Source organism: Corvus kubaryi, unplaced genomic scaffold (assembly GCF_017639235.1).
Source record: "Corvus kubaryi isolate FWS band 111438036 unplaced genomic scaffold, C.kubaryi_AGA036_p1.0 split1-37355, whole genome shotgun sequence".
NCBI lineage: Eukaryota > Metazoa > Chordata > Aves > Passeriformes > Corvidae > Corvus > Corvus kubaryi.
The window spans coordinates 1,528,042-1,547,426 of record NW_024582078.1 but is presented as its reverse complement, the minus strand read 5'-3'; the positions used below and the strand labels follow the sequence as shown (position 1 = coordinate 1,547,426).

Below are 19,385 nucleotides of genomic sequence, written 5' to 3'. Positions count from 1 at the left end.
AAAGGAAACCCCTCCATTCCCTCCCTCCAAATACTTCCCTTTCTTCATTTTGTCAAGACTTGAAAGGGTTTTGTAAACAGAAAACCTACACTTGGTATCACTGTAGGTTTCCCTTCTAAAAGCAGAAATGCGTTTACAAGTGCATGCAAGGCTGAACAGAGTTCAGCCTTTTTAAAAATTAAATTCAGGAGAAGGAGCTGCTGTGGTTTCACTCCCCCTGCCAATACCCCAACAGCTCCCAGGAATGCTGTGGTAGGCAGCAGGCACTTCCTCACCTCTCTCGATAAATTAATTCTGAGCCAGCCACAAATCACTTGGATCTGTCGGAGCAGACCTGTGACATCATTTTTTAAAACCCCCAAGCCATGTTGTCCGTCATCGAGTAAATATTGAGGAGTCGGTGATTTCCGCTGGAGAGTTACGGAGCCGCTGCCCCCCTCCCGGCGGGTGGGAGCGCTGGGAGGGGGGAGAGGATGAGGAGAAGGGAGGGACAGCGTGGAGCGTGGGGCTCGCCGGCTCAGACAAAGCCGCAGCCGCCGGCAGAGCGCAGGGGAAAGGATGGAGGGGAGGATGGAGAGCTGGCGAGTGGGGGCTCCTGGCACACAGTCCAGGCTTAGCTGCTGCCCCGGAGCACGGGCTGGCTCAGGGGAGGGAGGCAGAAGCCTTTTGTGATCTCAGCGTTGCCGCGTGCGCTGGAAGGACCGGCTGGCGCTCCCAAATACCGGCACAGGAGCAACCCCCTGGACCAGACAGCAGGAATTACCCCTGGAATCTGCAGGTGACACCGTGAGCTCTGTGTGTGCAGCCATTGCAGCACAGTGGGGAGGGATGGCTGGAAGGTACCAAACTGCTTCAGTTGACCCAAAGGTTCAAAGGAGGCAAACGGGGGTCTCCTGATCATCCTTTTCTTTGCATCCATGCTGGAAACAGACGTGCCAGGGAGCCTGAAAATCTGACTGTCTTGCATAACAAATGCCCTGATGTAAAGGAGATCTCTGAACTTTTTTTTGGTCATACTTAAGGTCTAGAGCTTTACTAGAGAAGAGTAACAAGTCACTGGGCTCATCCCAGGGGTGAGGGAAGGGAGACCTCATCTGCCAGGGCTCCCGTAGGTGTTGGGAGGAATCTCCTTTATCAGAGGCTGAGGGGAGGTGCCAGGGCATGGCTCGGACTTGAGCTGCTGCAGGAAGAGGAGAGGGTGTGCTTGCATTTGCTTTTTGCCTTTTGCCGTGGCTTGGAAGCAGGGAACTGAAATGCCTCCTTCCTGCAGAGCTGCTCCCTGTCAGAGCGAGGGGCTCGATGCGGTGGCTGCGCTCGGCCGGAGAAAATGAAGGAAGGGCAAATCCAGGTGTGTGCCCAACACCTGGCAGGACCAGCAGTGTTGGGTGAGAACCGTCCTGGCTCTGCTGTCACACGGTGCAGTGGTGGGGCTGGGCTCTCTGGGGCCAGCGTGCTGGAATGCCAAGAGGTCCGGGCAGTGTGCTGGAATGCCAAGTGACTGGATCGCTGGTAGAATGACAGAGCCAGGGCTGCTGGACGTGCTTGGGGTCCACGTAACACGGTAACGGCGAGACGAAGCCCCTGCCATGGTTTGCCTCTCTCGGGACTGCTGGGGAGGAAGAGCACGAGCCTTTCCTCTCCGCTGCTGCAGTCTGTGCTTCCTTTGTCTTGCGTGTCTTCCCGCGGACAGCCGCTCTGCCTGGACTCCTGCTGCTTTCCCGAGCGTCCGCCGTGTCCGAGCTGGCTCGGCTGCATGAAGCTGTTTTCTCTCAGGCTGCTCCGTGCTCCCCGCTGAGCTGGGGCTGTGTCCAGAGGTGCGCGGATGAGAGGACTGGCACAGCTCCGCTCCCTTCCCTCGCACCTGCGACTGCCTGGGAATGCCTCGGGTGGAAGTTTGCTGCTCTCCTCCCGCCCCCTTCCGCTGAGCCAAGGAGTGGATCCGCATCCCCGTGGGGTTGGGCTTCATGTGCTCGCCTGGTGAGGAACCCGTGAGCCCTGACAGCAGTGCCTGTGAAATCAGCGCCCCAGCAGCACCTCTGAACCTTTTCCCGGGCGAGGAGTTTCTTTTCTGAGTGTGAACTGCGGTACAGATTTGCACCCGGAGCCCGTGGAGGCACTGCGAGCTTGTTGTCCATGCTCTGTGCACACAAGAGGAATTGTCTGCCCGCTGATTTGTTGTACTCTGAGCATAATTTTTTGAGTTTCTTTATGGTAATGACTATGATGTGGCAATGCCATCTGTCCTCCTCAGAGTGCCGCTGCTACCGCCTGAACGGTTTCTCTCTGTTCAAGCGGCTGCCGATTCCTCTCTCGTCAGGTTCGCGGATGCTGGAGCAGAGCGTCGGGGAGTGGCTGGAGTCCATCGGCCTGCAGCAGTACGAGAGCAAGCTGCTCCTGAACGGCTTCGACGATGTCCGCTTCCTGGTGAGTGCCCTCCAGGGACCCCGGGCTCTGAGGAATGGGTTGGCCAAAGCTTCCTGTGTTACCGATGCCCCATGTGGGCGCCGGGCAGAGCCAAGTTCTGCTGCCCGGCACGATGGTCTTGGGGGGTGTAGATGGTTGGACAGAAGGAACAGATGAAGGTTGTGTTGGGTCTTTGCATTTAATTCGGGTGTTACTGGTTTTTTCACTATGATTTTGATAGAAAATTTTATTTCATCTGCTCCCTAAATCTTTACTATCCAATGTACTCCAGAAATGGGAACTGAAATTCGCTGGTGTTTTGACGGAACCCTTGAGCAGTCTGTGCTCTGAGCTGTGAAGGAGGCAGCAGACCTCTTGTTGGAACTGTACTTGCTCAGAGCATGCAGGCAGTATGTTAATGAGCTGTACCTAATTGCATTGACACTGTTGGCTCTGAAACCTAGTGATGACGACATGGTAATGCTCAGCGTTGAGGGGTTTTGATAACCAGTGTCTAGAAACTTAAAGCTGCACGGTGTAAAATTCTGAGAATTCGTGTGGAATGATCAACGGCAAAGACAAAATCTTGGTGCTGCAGGAGGGGTTCTCCCTGCGTGGCTTAAAGAAATGCCTTTGAATGTGGGCTCCAAGTTTGGCAAATAATAAAAAATAGTTGTAAACCTTTGGAAAAATCATTTTGGCTAATGCAGCATCCTGCCTTGGAACGGGAGCGGGGACATCTCTGGTGCTGGGGACAGTGCAGAGAGGGGACACCAGGAGGGTGTGAGCTGGGTGAGGGGGTTTGGAACACACAGTGGCCAATGATGGTGGGGAGGATACAGGGGACAGCTGGAGAGAGACAGGAAGCTGGGAAAGGTCATGGATGGAGGCTCGAGGAAGCGCACACCTGAGCAGCATCTGTTGGGCTACGTGAAGGCAGGGTGTAATTATACTTTAAAAAATGACCTGGCCAGGAGGATAAATGTTGTTGGATCTCTCCAGCTGTTCCTCCTGGTCTCCACAGCAAGCAGCCGGGCCGTTTGCCTTCCCTTTACCTGGCAGAGCCAACACTCCCCCCCAGAGCTGGGGTTTGCTGTGGTTTTCACTCCGTGTCCCACCCGGCCAGTCCCAAACCCCAGCAGACTCTTGGCCAGGGATGGGGGAGGGTTCAGCATCCATGTGTGTGCTGTTTGGAGATGGTACAACAAATTCAAATGAAATAACCTTGTAGATCCTCTTGGGATCCCCTGCTGATGGATCTGTGGTCACTGTGGGGTCAGTGGCTGCTCTCACCCAGCAGTTGCAGATAAAACACCATTCCCTTGCCTGGCCAGGGGCCCTCTCATTTAGCTCAGAACTCCAGTAGCAAAGGTTCCTCTGTGTGTCCCTTTGTGTGGTGGTGTTGGGTACGTGGTAGGATTTGCTCTCTTCATGGCTGGATGTTTTTCTTCCCTGTCCAGTGCTGGGTGGCTGCTCCCAGTGCTGCTCCCCCTGGATTCAGGGGATGGGACACTCATTTGCTCATTCCTCTCAAATTTAAAAGGTCAAATAATTTCACAAAGATTTCCTGCAAACCCCAGCTGATTTCCATTTTGCTGCTTATCTCTTTTCCTAGGGAGTTGACCCTGGCGAACCCTGGCTTTAAATCCATTCATCCCAGCCCTGAGAACTCTAAACAAATACATGAGCCCAGCAGGAAAGTTGAATCATTTAAAATCTTTTCCTCTGAGGTGTTCCTTGCCTTCAGCTTCTGGTGTTGGGGGAGCAAAACCTTCAGATAGAGCACAAGTGAGGAACAAGTAGTTAATTTGGTTCTAGTGGTGTTTTTGATGTTCTTGGATGAATTATTAAAACTGCTGTGAACACTCAGGCTGGGCAGAGCAGGGGCTCAGGATGCTGAGCTCTGAGGGTTGGGCTGCCCAGTCCTCTTCTTTGCACAACCATTGCTTTATAGGCTGCCCCTTCCAGTCTCTAAGGGAGAATATTCCAAACTAAGTGTGTTACTTTCCTGGAGTTAAACAGTTTCTATGAAGGGATTAGTCCCTCTTGGGGCCTCGCTGTGTTCAATATTTCAAGGCTCAAAGAACGCCAGGTAATGGTTTGCAAATCACCAGGTGGGTTATGAGGTTAATTAAGTTTTAGTAGTCCAACCTAGGAAATTGGAGTCCTTTGATATGAAAACACTTTTTTTTCTGTGCAGGATTTTGCATTGCACTGCTCCCTGCTCAGAGAGCTGCGGGGTGTTCTGGTGTGCCAGGATGCTCCCTTTGCTCTGGGGTCCCCAGGTGCCTTTTGGGGGCAAACCAGGAGCTTTGCAGGAGGAAAGCGTTCGCTGTGCAGGGACAGTGCAGCTGCAGAGCAGGGCAGTGTCCTAAAAGAACCCTTTAATTACTGAGGACCATACACAGCCTGTAGTAGATTGTGACTCGGAGGAGGGTTAAGAACAGTGTAGCAAGGAGCTTTCAGGTCACTGCAGCAGGGACCTGTGAGAGCTGGTGTGTGCAGGCACCGGGGTGCGTGGTGCTGTTCTTCACTGGAGAAACAGGGTTTAAAGTGCCCTGTCTGCCCTGGGGGTGGGACAGGGTTGTAAGAGACATAAGCTGGGGGTGCCGGGCTTGCTGGTGCTCTGGTGGCCTGTACTGCAGCCAGGTCTGGTTTCAGGAATTCTTGATTCCCTGGGTATTTTCAGCTGGCTCCTGTGCTAATCCGTGCCCCATGTCACAAGAGCCTTTACCCCCAGGTAGGGAAATGATTCACAAGCACACCGTGTGTAAAGAGAGTTTGAAAAGTGCTCTGTAAATATATTTGGCTTCTTAATTAAATGTTAATATAGGAAGGCAGAAACGTGTTGTTTCCAAAAATAATAATTCCGTTATTTTCAGAACTCCAGGAATTGGGGATTAGGGGATTAGCTGTGCTCCAGCCACGTGCTGGCCGCCTCACTGGACAGGCTGCACCTGGAGTGAGAGCAGGGAGGGGATGAGGGTCCTGCTCCTCTCGGGCTCTGCTGACCAACAGCTGAGAGGGGCACAGGGGACCCACAGCTCCTGCAGGTGACAGTGGGAGCCACGAGTGTCTCTCAGGCTGTGCTGTGGAAGGGAAAGGTGCTCTGGAGCCTCCTCTGTGCTCCTGGGAATTCTAGCTCTGCATCTGGGACAAAGTTGATCTTGATCAAGGATTGGCTTCACTCAGGGGTGGGTATCACTGGCATAAGTCAACAGGATTATTGAGACATGGATGTGACGTGACATTGGAGCGCCCTCATCCATGTACGTGTTCCTGGGAAGGGACCAAGGTCTACACGGATCTTGGATTGTGTAATTTTTTGGCTTGGTTGAGGGAAGAAAGGGATGGATTTAGGTAGCTTGGCTTTCTAAAACGCTGAGTTTTCTTCCCACATCTACGTATTGGGCCCCATCTCTGCTTCTGCAGAAATTCTTCTACTCCCTTCACGTTGCCTACAGTAGCCACTCTGTGTTTAGGGACAAGGCAGGGAAGAGGCGTTCCCTGTTATTCTGCCACTCTCAAGCACAAACCCCACTGCCCAAGACAGCAGCTTCTTTCCCTCACCCTCTGCATTGCCACTTAGTGACTTTCATGGCCAGCCACTGCCACGGGGCAGTCGGACTGGGACACTCAGCCGCTGCTTTTCATATGGAGCTGGAATTGGGCAGCAGCCTGTGCAGGCAGCTAGGCTTAGGAACAGCTCAAGTGGAGATAGTGCTTCCAATCCTCCTTCTCTGCTCTGCAGCCCGCTGGGATTGCTCCATCAGAGGGGAAAGTTTATTTGTGCGGTGGGTGAACACAACTGAGGCGAAGCTGCTGGCAGTGGCTGTGCTGTCCTTGACTGAGCAAAAATACAGCTCTGCAAGTAGGATAAAACCCTCAGCAGTGCTGCCTGCCAAACGTGAACAGCTCCAGTGAACCGGGAATGCCCACCCCACCACCCAGGAGGAGCAGCACTGCTGCCTCCCACGTGGAGGAACGAGGCCCCGTGGCGTGCGCCGAGTTCCAGGAGCCTCATTGCCTCGTCCCTCACCGCCTCGTCCCTCACCAGAGGAGGGAAATGAAAGGTCACAACACTGCACCAGTGAGTGAGAAGTGTCATCCAGAAAAGCGCACAATAAATGGACTTAATTGTCCTTGGCGGGTAATGAGCCGGGGAGCTGGGAGAGCAGGAAAAATGTCCCAGGAATATGGGCCAAGAGGGATTCTGCTGCTCCTGGAGCTTGGCCCCATCGTGTCTTCTGTGCTCACTAGTGCATCTGCTGCAGATGTCCACTTTGGGAAGTCCATAGGAAATGGATTTTGGGATGCCCAGTGCATTTCTGGTCCCTGCAGCAAACAGGGATTAACCCAGGGAAACAGCAGGCTGGACTTCGCCTGTCTGGGGAGGGCAAGGACGTGGCCACCCTAATGAGAAGGAATTGCAATAATTGATGGTGGAATTCCTCCACAGAAGTGGGGAAGGAAATGCCATTACCTGTTCCCTCACACGGTGTCTTGTGATCCCACAGATCCTATAAATGTGTGTGAGATGCTTGCAAAAGCTTTCCCCTTCCCCCGGAGGGCGGGATCTTGCTGCTGCCCCCACAGCTTCCTCTGGGCTGACATCTGAGAAGGGCAAACCCTGCGTGCTCTGGCAGTTGTACCAGTGTTCTGGAGCTGAACTTTTTATTCAGTTCAAAGATATTTTGATTCACAAATGAGCAGGTAAAAAAGAACATAAACCATTTTTTATGGCTTTTTTTTATTGTTCAAGCCTGGATTCCCATGGAGTGTGTGGAAAGCAGCTAATGCTGATTCAATGAGACAGCGTCAGAAAGGGAAATCTGTTCTCTGCATGTAGTGCCCTGGGCAACTCTGGGGGGTTTTATTTATTTTTTTATAATTGGGGAGAAGTGGTAGAAAAATGATGGTGGTTGAAGAACGGGGTGTTCGCAAATAATTCAGGGTAGTGACATTAATTTGATTAAATGCAGTTCAGGGCCATGTTAGATTAGCCTGCAGTGGTGTTTGCTAATGGAACAGCCTTTCCTTCCCCTTTTCCTCTCTGTGCATGCAGGCAAAAAGAGGATAAATGTGGAGCTGAGGCCTTGGCTCAGGTTGGCTCACCTTGGCTGGATGTGTGAGCCGAGCTCGGCACCTCTCATGCCTTCCCACATCTGACAGGATGTGAACAAAGCCAGGTCTCCTTTGCTCTGCAGATCCTGGGGTTTGGGTGTGGGTGACATCTGCACAATCCTCCTTCTCGCCTGGTACCTGCCCTGCTGGAGCACTGGCATCTCCTGTGTCCTCAGTCACTCAGCTCTGCCTGATCCAGCTCCGAACGGCCCAGCTGGGCACGCAGCTGCTGGTCCCCTGGGCAGAGCAGCCAGGCTTTGGACATGCTCTGGGAATGTGTCTGCCCCAGAGCTTTTTTCTATTTTCATATAGAACTTCTCATTTTATAGTAGCCATTTGGGGAAAACTGCACTGACACATTCTGGTAGCAGTTTGCACCCAGGAATGATCTGTGAGGAATGGGGTCCCACCAGAGACCACTGACAGGGTTTTACTGCATCTGCTCTTGTTGAAACACAGTGAGAACCTGGCCTGATCACAGCTGGTGCAGGGATTTTAGTGCAGACTCGGGTGAGCCCTGTGTAGCTCATGCCTGGGCCGTGTCAGGCTGGAACTGGAGCGAGCTCTCCTCAGCTAGGCAGAAGCTCTGGGTGGCTGTTTCTGGGTTTGGTCACTGCTGCCAGCCCCTGGGAACACGTGCCAGGGTCCCCAGACTGACTGTGCAGCACTGGATGAGCCCCTCAGAGTGGAGTTGGACTCTGGGGTGAGGGTCTCTGCCAAGCCCCTGAGTGGGAATCGGTTCATTCAATTAAGTGAATTCTGTTTGACATCTCCCCAGTGAGATTGTGCTTTATCCACCATGGTAGGGGTGTTAGGGTTTTCTCTGGAACGGAATGGTGAGAGCAGAGGCATGCAGGGCTCTGGGATTGAAGGAAGTTTGAGGATCATGGGAAACATGGCAGAGCTGTGCCAAAGTTCCCTGGATAATAGGAATGGACTCCACGGGGAGCAGAGAGGTCGGAGTGGATTTTGAGGAGCAAAGTGGGTGGACCAGAACTGGCAATTTAGAGGATACTTATATTTGATTCATTAGTAGCTCCAGGCCCCATAAACATTAAAAAAGCCATTAAAATTGCAGTTAATTTTTTTTCTCTCAATAAAATTGCTTGAATTTGACAACCATGACCAATTCCCTCTGTTGCCATTGTCATGCTGCCAGTCTGCATGGGCAAGAAAATTAAACAAAAATGAAGTGACTGCATGCTAATCTCAGATTTATTGTAGGGTTTTGTGCATGAGCCCCTTTCCCCATTGATGCTCTTTGAAGAGTTGGGGCTTCATCATCGTCCCTGTGGCCAAGCAGATCCTTTTCCCTGCTTTCCACTCAAGTACCCCAGACTGCAGGTGCCTTGAAGGGAAGGCACCAAGCTCCACCAATCACAAGGCCGATTACAAACACAGATTTGTATGACCAAATGGGTTTCTCCTGCTCTGAGATCTGGGTGTGCAGGGCCCAGCTGTGAGGCCGTCACTCAGGGTCTGTGGTGAGCTGGACATGTCTCCATCTCCCATATCCAGGCTGCCAAAAGCAGAGCAATAGCAGTGACAGCAGAATCCACGACAAGATGCAAATTGTCTCGAATGCACTGAGGGGAAAAAGAAAAAGAGCTTTGTATGCATTTTGTATGCACAGAGAGCCTTCAGCTGTCTCTCTGCTTGGGATGTCTGCAGGAGCCTTCGGAGTCTGGGAACGCTGTGTTTGGGTTTTGCATCTGTTGCTTTTGATAGCAGACCCGTCCTGGTCCCTGTCCTCCCCGTGCAGGGTGTGCTCACAGCAGCGTTGGCGTCGGGGTCCATCCGCTGCCGGCCCGGCCGTGCGTCCTGCACGGAGCACTCGGTGCCTCAGGCCCTTCCTTAGCTGGAACGAGAGCGTGGACAGACGCCAGGCTCTGAGGAGGAAGCAGCATCTGAAAATTGGGTAGTTAAGTGCCTGCAGAGTGTCCTGCTGGAGGAGGAATCTGGCAGATTTTGGCAGTGCTGCCTTCAGCTCACTCACTTTGGGGTCACCTCGGTAGCAGGAGGGGAAGCTGCCTTCTGCCAGGTAACCTCTGACTGTGTGTTTTCCTTTAATGAGAACCTGGAGCCTCATGGGCTGTTTAACTACAGTGCAGGCAGTGAGGTGTGAACCAAAGCCAACCCTTTTTCCAAGAACTCCTGTCTCTGCAGGCGGGTTGACTGCACCAGCATCCTACAGGGCTGCCAGTGAGGACACGGGTCACTGGTAGATCCCTGCCCTCCCTCAGGGTGATGTGCAGGGCAGAGACAGGGGTCAGGAGTGTCCCTCATGGTGGTGTGTATTTGTGCCTCTCCATGGAGGGGACTCTGGCTCAGAGGGAGCTGAAGGCCAGGTTGGGGGATGAAGGCGCCTCTGACTGCCTGGCAGCCAGTCTGTGCCAGCTGGGACTCGGGACAGATTCACCCTACTCAATTTCAGGTGTCTGACCGGGCTGATGGTTCAGCTCTTTGAGTTGCCAGTGGAGCAGAGGAGTTCTGCCCCAGGTAATGCATTTCAGCCCCTGTCCCTTCCCTGGCTGAGCCCAGGTGGGGGCTGGTTCCTGACACAGCACATGGTGAGGTGTTGGGATGAAGGAGCTGATGGGTGTCCCTCACTGCCCCAAAGTGTGGGTGACAGTGAGAGCTCTGGTCTGGGCCAGCCCTGAGCCTCCCTCATTCTGCTCAGCCCCAGAGGGCACCCAGGAGGAACGTGCAAGGTAGAAGCACTTGTCACAAGGAATAAAATTGGAGGCACGTCTTGGGAACATCTTTGTGATTCTAATTGGCATCTCTGTGGCTGCTTCTGGAGGCTCCTGGAGGACTGGGCTGATGGCAGAGCACATCCCTGAGCTCTGCTCTCCCCACTGAGCCCGTCCTCAGAGAACCTGGGGAGGGGCTGGTGGGAGCTGGGGCTGCTCTGTGCCCTCAGAGGGGCACTGGGAGGTGGCATCTGCTGACCTGTGGCCAGCACCAAAGGGAACATTTGGGTAAAACCAAAGAGCAGCAGTGGCCCACGCAGAGCAGCTCTGCCCCTTGGCTCTTGTCTGAGGCCGTGTTGGGTGCAGACAGGTTTAAAGTCTGGCTTCTCTGTGTGGCTGGCAAAGGTTAAAAGATCTCCAGTGTCTTTGTATTTAATTCTCTTTTTCAGTGGCAGATTATTGTTTTCTGTGGGAGATGAAATCCAAATGGGTTTGAAGGACATTTCTCGTGCACCAGGGGCTGGAATGATTTGTTCAGAGCTGCTACACTTTGTCTATCCTTGTTAAGTACCCAGAGAATACGGACTGGCACCAAGGGAATTTAATGTGACACATAAAAATAAGGAGAGCAGGAGAAAGCTGTAGGCTTCACAGTATTTAACTACCTTGTATCCTTGCTACATAGCAAGCAATTTTCTTTGAATTTGAGATGCCAAAGGTGAGAGAACACCTATTGCCCTGCCTTGGAGCTGACACTGGTGCCCTGTGGGAGAGCAAGAGCCACCAGCCCTGTGCTGCTCATGTGGAACCATGGCCGTGCCAAAGGGGATTAGCACCAAAAAGGGCTCAGCACTGGAAAGTGAGCATGAGTGAAAATGTAAATAGGATCAGCAGGCTTGTTTAGTTTTATACATGAAAATTACGCATCGCCATTGTCACAGCTCATTTGGCTGCCGACTGTTCCTGCTGTCAGAGTGGCACGAAGGGAAGGACTGGCTGTGAGCTCTGCCCTTGCCAGCATCTTCCCTGCACTCCCCCAGCTTCAGCCCTGGCTCTCTGCAGGGAGATGGAGCCACAAAGCACCAAGATGGGTAGGTCAAGGGAGCAGAGCAGGCCCAGGCATTGGGAACTGCAGGTTTCGAGCTGTGACAATAACGTGCTGTGGGCACTTCAGTCCCTCCCTGTTCCTCCCCCACACAGGGCAGTAATACTTTGCTTTGCAAACCTATGAGAGAAATCCCATCACTTGCTCTGGCCCTCTTTGTCCATTTCAAAAAGCTCTTTCGAAGCCATCTCTCTCTGGGAGATGAATTCCTCACACACAGGCTGCGTTCCTGCCAGGTGAGGTGTCTGTCAGGGGAGTTAATCCGCATTAATCCCTTCCCTCCTCCCTGGAGCTGAGCACACAATCTCCTGCTGTTACAGGAATGCACATTAAATGTGGCTCTTTGGCTTAAAATTTGTGAACAAGAAAGGGGAGGGGATGTTTCCATCTTTCTGGTGGGATGCTGCTGCCCACCAGCCAGAGGTCACTGCCCTGGCAGCAGCAGCTCCTTGTGTTAATCACAGGGGGTTTGTTCCCAATCCAAAGGGAGCTGCTGCTTGTGCACCAAATGGGCAGCCTGGAGCCTTCAGCAGCAACCTGCCTCTTCTTACTCCCTGATTTTGTGCAGTTGAGGGGTGCACAGAACAGTGCACGTGATGTGGTTCCATCCTCACACGGCTCATGGTGTGCAGTGTCGCCACGCAGGTGAGCCCCTGGTGTCCCTTGGCCTCGCTCACAGGCCGTGGGGTGCAGGGGAGATGGGTCTGGCCATGATCTGGTGTCCACAGGCACACTGGGGCAGTGGCAGTAGCTCTTCCCAGCGCAATGGCCCCAACTGGCACAGTCTGTGAACTGGCCTTTGGGAAAACACAGAATGAACCCCCCTCATGGGCTGCAGAGCCATTTAGTCCCAGCTCTTTCTGCTGTTTAAACAACTCTCAGACAAATAAATGCCTTTGTGCCCGTGGCTGTCAGCTCAGGCTCTGCTCTCCTGTCCCCTCCCAGCTCTCCAGGAATCGTGTGTGGGATCTGACCTGCTGAGGGAGGGGGAGGCAGAGGAGCCCCGTCAGGGGGTGGTGAGAGCTGTGCCTCCTGCCACCCACTGCTGTTTGCCACTGCTGTTTGCTAAATGACTGTAGTGTGGGCTGCAGGGCAGCTCTCCCACGTGGCAGAGAGATCTCTGGGCATCTCTTATCTCTGGTGTTAATTCCCTGTTTCCCTGAACACTCCTCTGTGGCCGAGGGAAGAGCAGCTCCCGGGTGGAGAGCTGTGTGCCATCCTGCTCTGTTGTCGCCACACCTGCCATGGAAGTGGCAGTGATGCTGCTTGGCAGGGGCAGAGCAGCTGCTGGCGTGGCCGGGAGCAAGGACACGCTCGGGGGGTGGCTGCTCCGGGGCAGCTTGCTGCATTTAAAGCAGGTAGCATTCAGCAAAGCACATATGCTGAAATCCCACGAAACTGTGGATGGGAAGAGGTAGGAAACCCTTGCTGCCCTTTTTGTAGGGTGCCTGGCAATCTCACCTGCCCTCACCTTCCCTGCAGCCGGCCTTAATTGGGTTTCTCTTATAAAACCAAAATGTGGAACAGTGAAGCGCTGTCGGCGCACACCTTCTGCTGGGACTCCCTGGGGAGCAGAGGGAGGCAGGGCCGGGAAGGGGGTCCGGGCTCGAGCTGAAGCCTTCAGTCATACAGCAGCGTGGCTCTGCCAGGGGAGGGGAAACGTGTCCTGCTGAGCTCTGCCCAGGTAGGACAGCAGGGAAGCAGGTTGTGACAGAGGCTTTTAAAGGGGGGTAGAGTCCGTGTGCTTCTGCTCTGCAGGGGGAAGGGGGCAGAAAATGGGTTTTAACAGCTCAGTGTGGGGTGACTGGAGCATCTCTGCCCCTGCCTGGAGCCAGAGGAGACACCTGACCTTCCTGGGCTGCCAGGGAAAGCAGTGCAGGTTTCTCTGTGGCCGTGGAGGGAGACTGAGCAGAACCCAGAGCCCCTGCTCGGACGTGGAGAGGGCTGGGGTTTGCCTGGGCACTGTTACAGAATGTTTAAAGCCTCTGTGTGTGCATCCCACGGGATGTGGCTGTAAGCCATGCCCCAGGGCTAAAGGCTGGGAGTGGGAGGGGGGAGCAGTGCTCCGTGTGCTGCAGCTCTGCTTGTGTCAGCCCTCTCTGTGCCCGAGGTCGGTACATGGGGCAGAGCTCCCAGCCTTGGAAGCCTTCCTTATCATTGTTGTCTTCCTCCTCCTGCTGCCAGGACATGCTGGAGGTCGAGTCAGAGGGTGCCATAACTGTGTGATGTCCATTCACATGCCTGATGTGGTTCCTGTTGTCCCCTGCTCCCATGTCGCTCCCTGCTGTCCCCACAGGGCTGTAATGTCATGGAAGACCAGGACCTTCGGGATATCGGGATCGGTGACCCGCAGCACCGCCGGAAGCTGCTCCAGGCTGCTCGCTCCCTCCCGAAGGTCAGCACCAGCTGATGATGGGACATTGCCAAGCATGGCTGGGAACACAGGGGAAACAAAAGCCAGTCCTTGCATCTCTGGCCATGGAGGAATCTCAGGGGCTCTGGGAAGGGTTTGGGGAATAGCAGGGAGGAGGAGGAGTATATTGATCTTCCAGGCTATGTGGATGGTGGTAGCTCCATGCTGGGACTGTTCCTCCTGGCAGTCTTGATCCCAAGCACATTCTTTGTTTATACAGTGATTTTGTTACTGGCTAGTGGAGATGGCCATGGCCTGTAAACTGATTTTCTTTGACCCCATATCCCTTGGGATCCCAGCTCCTGCAGCTTTTAACACCTTTCTTGTGCTTTCACAGTTGAAACCCCTGGGCTGTGATGGGAATAGCCAGCCCTCAGTTCCTGCATGGCTCGACTCCCTGGGGCTGCAGGATTACATCCAGTCCTTCCTCTCGAGTGGCTACAGCTCTATTGACACTGTGAAAAACCTCTGGGAGCTTGAGATAGTAAACGTGAGTGTCGCCTCTCTCCTGCCGGAGCAGCGAGATCCTGCCCCGTTCCCTGGGGCCAGCACTTGCCACAAATCTCTCAGAGCAGCTCTGTGCCCATGGTGACCATGGTCTCTCCCTGCAGGTGCTGAAAGTGAACCTGCTGGGCCATCGGAAGAGGATCATCGCCTCGCTGGCAGACAGACCCTATGAGGAGCCACCAGCCAAGCCACCACGGTTCTCCCAGCTGAGAGTGAGTCCCTGCTCATGTTGCCCTGCCTGGCTCGTGTGTCAGTGCTGGGAGAAATCTTGCCATGGCCAGTGCTGTCCGTTCAGCTGCTCACCTCATCCTCCCCAGACACCCAGGCAGCAAATACCTGTGCAGGGGCAACCTTGTGATTGCAGTGAATGGGGCAAGGTAATTCCAGCCCTTGCAGGTCAGCCTCTGGATGCCGACCCCATGGCAAAGGCCAGGCTGCCCCTTGGGATCAGGTGCCTGCACTGAAGGGGTGCAGGGTGCCACTCCCACCTCTGCCCTGCACGGAGGGGAGCTCTGAGCCCACTTTGTTGCCCTTGTTTCCTGGTCAGAGATGTGGGAGCTTTCAGCAGGCAGGAGTGACCCAGCCCAGCTGGAGAAGGGCTGCAGCTGGGACTTGGTGTTTGATTGCACCCTTGGGATCTGGAGCCCTCTCCCTGGCCCGGCTGGGCTGCTGAGAGCTCCCGCTCTCGCTGCCAAATAGCACTCGACAAGATGTGTGGATGTTGATTTTTGCTGCAGGAGTGGCAGCATTTGGATGTCAGGTCCTTGTTACAGGGCTTGGCTGGGAGGGAAGCATCACATTCCCCATTCTTCCTGAAAACTGGCTTTTAAGAGCTGAGTTTGGCAAAAGCTGCTGGGCTCAGAGCAACCCTGTGAGCTCAGGAATGGGGCAGCATGTCGTGCTGCCTCCTCCCAGAGATTGCTAATCAGCTTCCTGGAGCAGGAATTGAAGTGATTGGAGTTTACCCATCCTAAACATCTGGTCCTTGCCCTGCTGCAGAGCTCTGTCCACTTGCCTTGGATTCCCAAGGCTTTCCAACCCAAACAGCCTTAGCTGAAGTGAGTTGGGCTGCTGTGTCCTGCTTGCTGACGTGGGAATTTTTAGGAACTGGGTTCAAGAGTGAGAACAGAGAGAATTCACACTGGTGCTGCACTGGGAGGGTGCCCAGTACAGACTCTGCATCTTCACCAACTGCTCAACCCCCGCGTTGGGCAGCAGGAGCCTGGGAGGGACCAGCAGCCAAGGATCTGCACCGTGGGCCAGATGATACCGAAGGCAGGGGGGCTGAGGCGGGGAGAGGGCTGCTTTGGTGCGGCTCAGCTGATTGAGATGCTGCCCGGGGAGGCTGGGTGGGAGAATGGGCCATTTGCAGCATTTCCTGGCGCTGCAGCTGCTGCGCTCCAGCGCTGGCTGCGGCGGGGGGCGGGCGGGCGTCAATGGCAAATCAGGCGAGTGGGCTGAATGGGAGTGATGCGGCCACGGCTGTGCCGAGGCTCCGGCCGTGCCTGCGGGCCCTGGGCGCGCTCTGGCGGCGGCTCCCGGGGCTCCTCTGCTGGGGTGGCTGATCATCATCACCCTCGAGTGCTTAGCTCAGTGCTTTAGGGGAGCCCACCCCTCTGGAATCACCTTGCCCCCAGCCCGGCGTGTCCCCTGCCCTCCTGGGGAGGAGCTTGCAGAGGCAGAGGCGTGCTGGGCAGAAGGGGCTGAGTACGTGGCTGAAACCATCCTGGAGCAAATCAGGTGTCAGAAGATAAAGAGTGGGATTGGCACTGAGGCAGGGGCCCCCAGAGCAGGAGCTGACCCCGTTAGTCCACTCACTGCACCCTGTGTCGGGCGATGTAGAGGGAGTGATGGGGGGCACGGCACAGCCCAAGCTGACTGGGACCCTTTGCGGTGTCTGCTCCTTCCAGTGCCAGGACTTGATGTCCCAGACATCGTCGCCCCTGAGCCAGAACGACTCCTGCACAGGCAGATCTGCCGATCTCCTGCTGCCCTCCGGGGACACTGCCAAGAGGCAACACGATCGTGGCACTGAGGTTGCTCCCTACTCCAGAGCTGAGCGCTACAAAGCACAGGTTAGTGGGTGCTTTTGTGTGTCCTGGGGGCCCTCTGCGCAGGCTGCCCCGTCTCTGGAGCCAGGGCGGAGGTAGGATGATGCAGGGAGGGAGCTGGTCAGGCTCAGCTTCCCTCAGACGTTAGAGCCAGCAGCTCCTTTGTGCCTCAGTTTCACCTCAAAAACCAATGGCTCACACTTCCATCAGCACTGGCACCTTCACCCTGTGTGCTGCCTCTGCCCAGCTCCTGGGGGACTTGGCCATTGCCAACCTCAATCCCCTCTGCCCAAAGAGCCCCCCTGAGAGCTGTTCCAACCCAGGCTGAACCTCTTGTGGCTTCACATCCATATTTCTTCCCATGCAGGAGGACCGTCGGGAGTCCAAGCTAACCCTGCGCCCCCCCAGCCTGGCAGCCCCGTACGCCCCAGTCCAAAACTGGCAGCACCAGCCCGAGAAGCTCATCTTCGAGTCCTGCGGGTACAAGGCCAACGTAAGTGGCTTTTGGTTTGTGGGGGTGGCGAGGATGAGGAGGCTCTGGGGGTCAGGCTGTTGAGCGTGGAGTCTCAGGGCAATGACATTGCCTTGGGATTGGCAGGAGTTAACATCTCTCCCTCCTTCACACAGTACTTGGGCTCCATGTTGATCAAAGACCTCCGAGGGACGGAGTCTACACAGGACGCCTGTGCCAAGATGAGGGTACGGAGACTCTGCGGCCGGGGGCTTCACTTGCAGCCTGTGGTGGATGATGGGGATTGCGAGGGGGGATCTCAGGGATTCCCCAAACCCTGTGGGAGCCCAGACTACCAAACAGATGGTGCCACTGTCTCTGATGAACTGCCCCTTCCCAGCATTGTTCCCAGTACCTGGGAGATCCGTGCAGCGGGAGAGTGGGTGTTTTCATTGGGGAAGTGAGGGCTGGAGTCTCTTCAGGTCCCTGTCACTTCCCCTCTGCTTCTACCAGGACCTAACTTTCCTCCTCCTGGTCCCAGATCCCCAAAACCCACTGTACGGGCCTGAGAGTCTCTGGGGTGGGCTGGGACAAGTCCATCCATTCACAGTTGAACATTCACTTGAATGTTCTTCTTTCTGAAGAAATCCACGGAGCACATGAAAAAGATCCCAACCATAATCCTGTCCATCACGTACAAAGGGGTGAAGTTCATCGACGCCTCCAACAAGGTGAGCTGCAGATGCCTCAGAGTTGATGTTTGGAGGGACATGACCTGCAGTCTCACCTGCCTGGGGGCTGCAGGTCACTTCTTGTGGGTCCGGAAGCCATGGCTTGTCCTGAGGAGATTCTGGGGCTGGGGGAGAATACCAAGGTGGTGATGACTACTGAGAACACCAAGATGATGATGATTACCTGAGTGCCAAAGGCTTGGCAGACCAGCTGCTTGTGGACCGTGTTGCCATTTATTCCTGCCATGGGAGGGAGCTGGAACTGCTCTGGCTGGGAGATTCCCTTTCCCTGTCCTCAGGACACCCTCCACAGCCACTGTTTGCCAGGTGTATTTGCCATCCCCAGAAGGGTGACGGGTGCTTGTGGTTGACCCCGGCAGAATGTCATTGCTGAGCACGAGATCCGGAACATCTCCTGTGCTGCTCAGGACCCCGAGGATCTCTGCACATTTGCCTACATCACGAAGGACCTGCAGACCAGCCATCACTACTGCCATGTCTTCAGCACTGTGGATGTGGTGAGTGCATTGTCATGTCACATCTCCCAGTCCTTCACAGCCCATTTGTTTCATCCCTCAGCTTTATTGGCTAGTCACAGACTGCTCCTTTCTAGGATTCTTTCACCCATTTCTACCATAAAGTAGTCTTGGTTCGAAATGTCTTTACTTTGGACCTCTGTGGACAAAGAGAATATTTGTCTGGCTTCATTACTGCCGTCTCAAGTGCTGAATAAAGCAGGGCAGGAGCTTTCCCTCCTGGGGAATGTGCCATGCACAAACCCCTAACACGCTCTCAATTATGTTGAGCATAATGGGCTGATTTAACAACCTTTTATCTCAGGGAGGGTAGAAGCGTGATTTGCTTTTGTACTTGGGCAGAATCAAAATTGCACAAGACTTTCGTGCTATTTTTCTTTATGCTGCTGAACTTCAGTGCTGGTGGGGCTTTACAGGTGGGCAGGGGGTCCCAGGCAGGGGGCCCTGGGGGAGGCAGCGTGGGCCCGGCTCCCCCACATCAGGAGCTCAGTGGCTTTGCCAGGGACACAGCAGGATGTGACCTGCTGACGGGAAGGCACTGGCTCTGCCAAGGTCTGTGACCCCAGAGGAGCTGCTGAGCCAGGGGGGACTGTGCACAGGGTGATCTGACAGCTGTGTGCTCTCTCTGTTCTCTCGAAGAACCTGACATATGAGATCATCCTCACGTTGGGGCAGGCGTTCGAGGTCGCCTACCAGCTCGCCCTGCAAGCCCAGAGAGCAAAGCCTCTGGGTGCTGGAGCAGGAGAAATGATTGAAACAAAATCTTCCAAACCGGTGCCTAAACCACGAGCAGGCATGAGGAAATCCGCGGTATGTGTGTGCAGGCAGGAGCGACCTGCTGGGCTGAGCTGGGGGTTCTCGTGGGCACCACACCCTTACACCTCCCTGGGGTGGTGGGGGGAGCCCAGACATGGTCCAGGTGCCTGTCCTGCTGCTGGCACTGCAGGTCTGTGCCTGTGCCAGTCCTGCTGTGGGGTTGGGGCTTCCCCTGGTAGCAGGAGGGCAGGCAGAGGTGGAAACAGCCCAGGTGGGATGGGGCTTAAGTGCCCTGCTGGGTCCAGCACAGCTTGCACGGGCAAACCCTGCAGAGCCGCAGTGAGATCCGTAGGTGAGCTGCAGTATGGGATTCCCCACAGCCAAAACCAGGCAAGACTGGAGCTGCTGAGGAGCAGGGACTGCTGCACAAGCCACTGCCTTCCTTTAATGTCTCCTTTTGTCTGTGTTCTGCTTGCTCCCCCCGCTCAGGTGCCGCTCCCTCCCGACACCCGCTGTTGTTACTGTCACACCTGTACAACACACCGCCCCTCCTACCTGCCGCTGCAGTCTGTTAGTCCTGGAGCGAAGGTCTTTACCCTTCTTCCTGCCATCCTC

The 19,385-nt window shown here is 54.9% G+C and overlaps 1 protein-coding gene across 7 annotated transcripts in view; it reads left to right on the top strand.

Moving 5' to 3' along the window:
- ANKS1A (ankyrin repeat and sterile alpha motif domain containing 1A) overlaps positions 1-19,385 on the top strand; it is a 78,506-nt gene that overhangs the window by 53,601 nt on the left and 5,520 nt on the right. For 5 of the 7 annotated variants that reach the window (XM_042013820.1, XM_042013819.1, XM_042013817.1 and 2 more), the window contains 10 exons: positions 2,318-2,424; positions 13,622-13,720; positions 14,076-14,228; positions 14,350-14,457; positions 16,156-16,320; positions 16,664-16,789; positions 16,924-16,995; positions 17,392-17,478; positions 17,859-17,996; positions 18,654-18,824. In XM_042013820.1, the coding sequence (XP_041869754.1) occupies positions 2,318-2,424; positions 13,622-13,720; positions 14,076-14,228; positions 14,350-14,457; positions 16,156-16,320; positions 16,664-16,789; positions 16,924-16,995; positions 17,392-17,478; positions 17,859-17,996; positions 18,654-18,824 (1,226 nt within the window). Of the gene's footprint in view, positions 1-2,317; positions 2,425-13,621; positions 13,721-14,075; positions 14,229-14,349; positions 14,458-16,155; positions 16,321-16,663; positions 16,790-16,923; positions 16,996-17,391; positions 17,479-17,858; positions 17,997-18,653; positions 18,825-19,259; positions 19,359-19,385 lie in introns of all 7 variants that reach the window. The other 2 variants (XM_042013823.1, XM_042013822.1) reach the window with 1 other exon arrangement.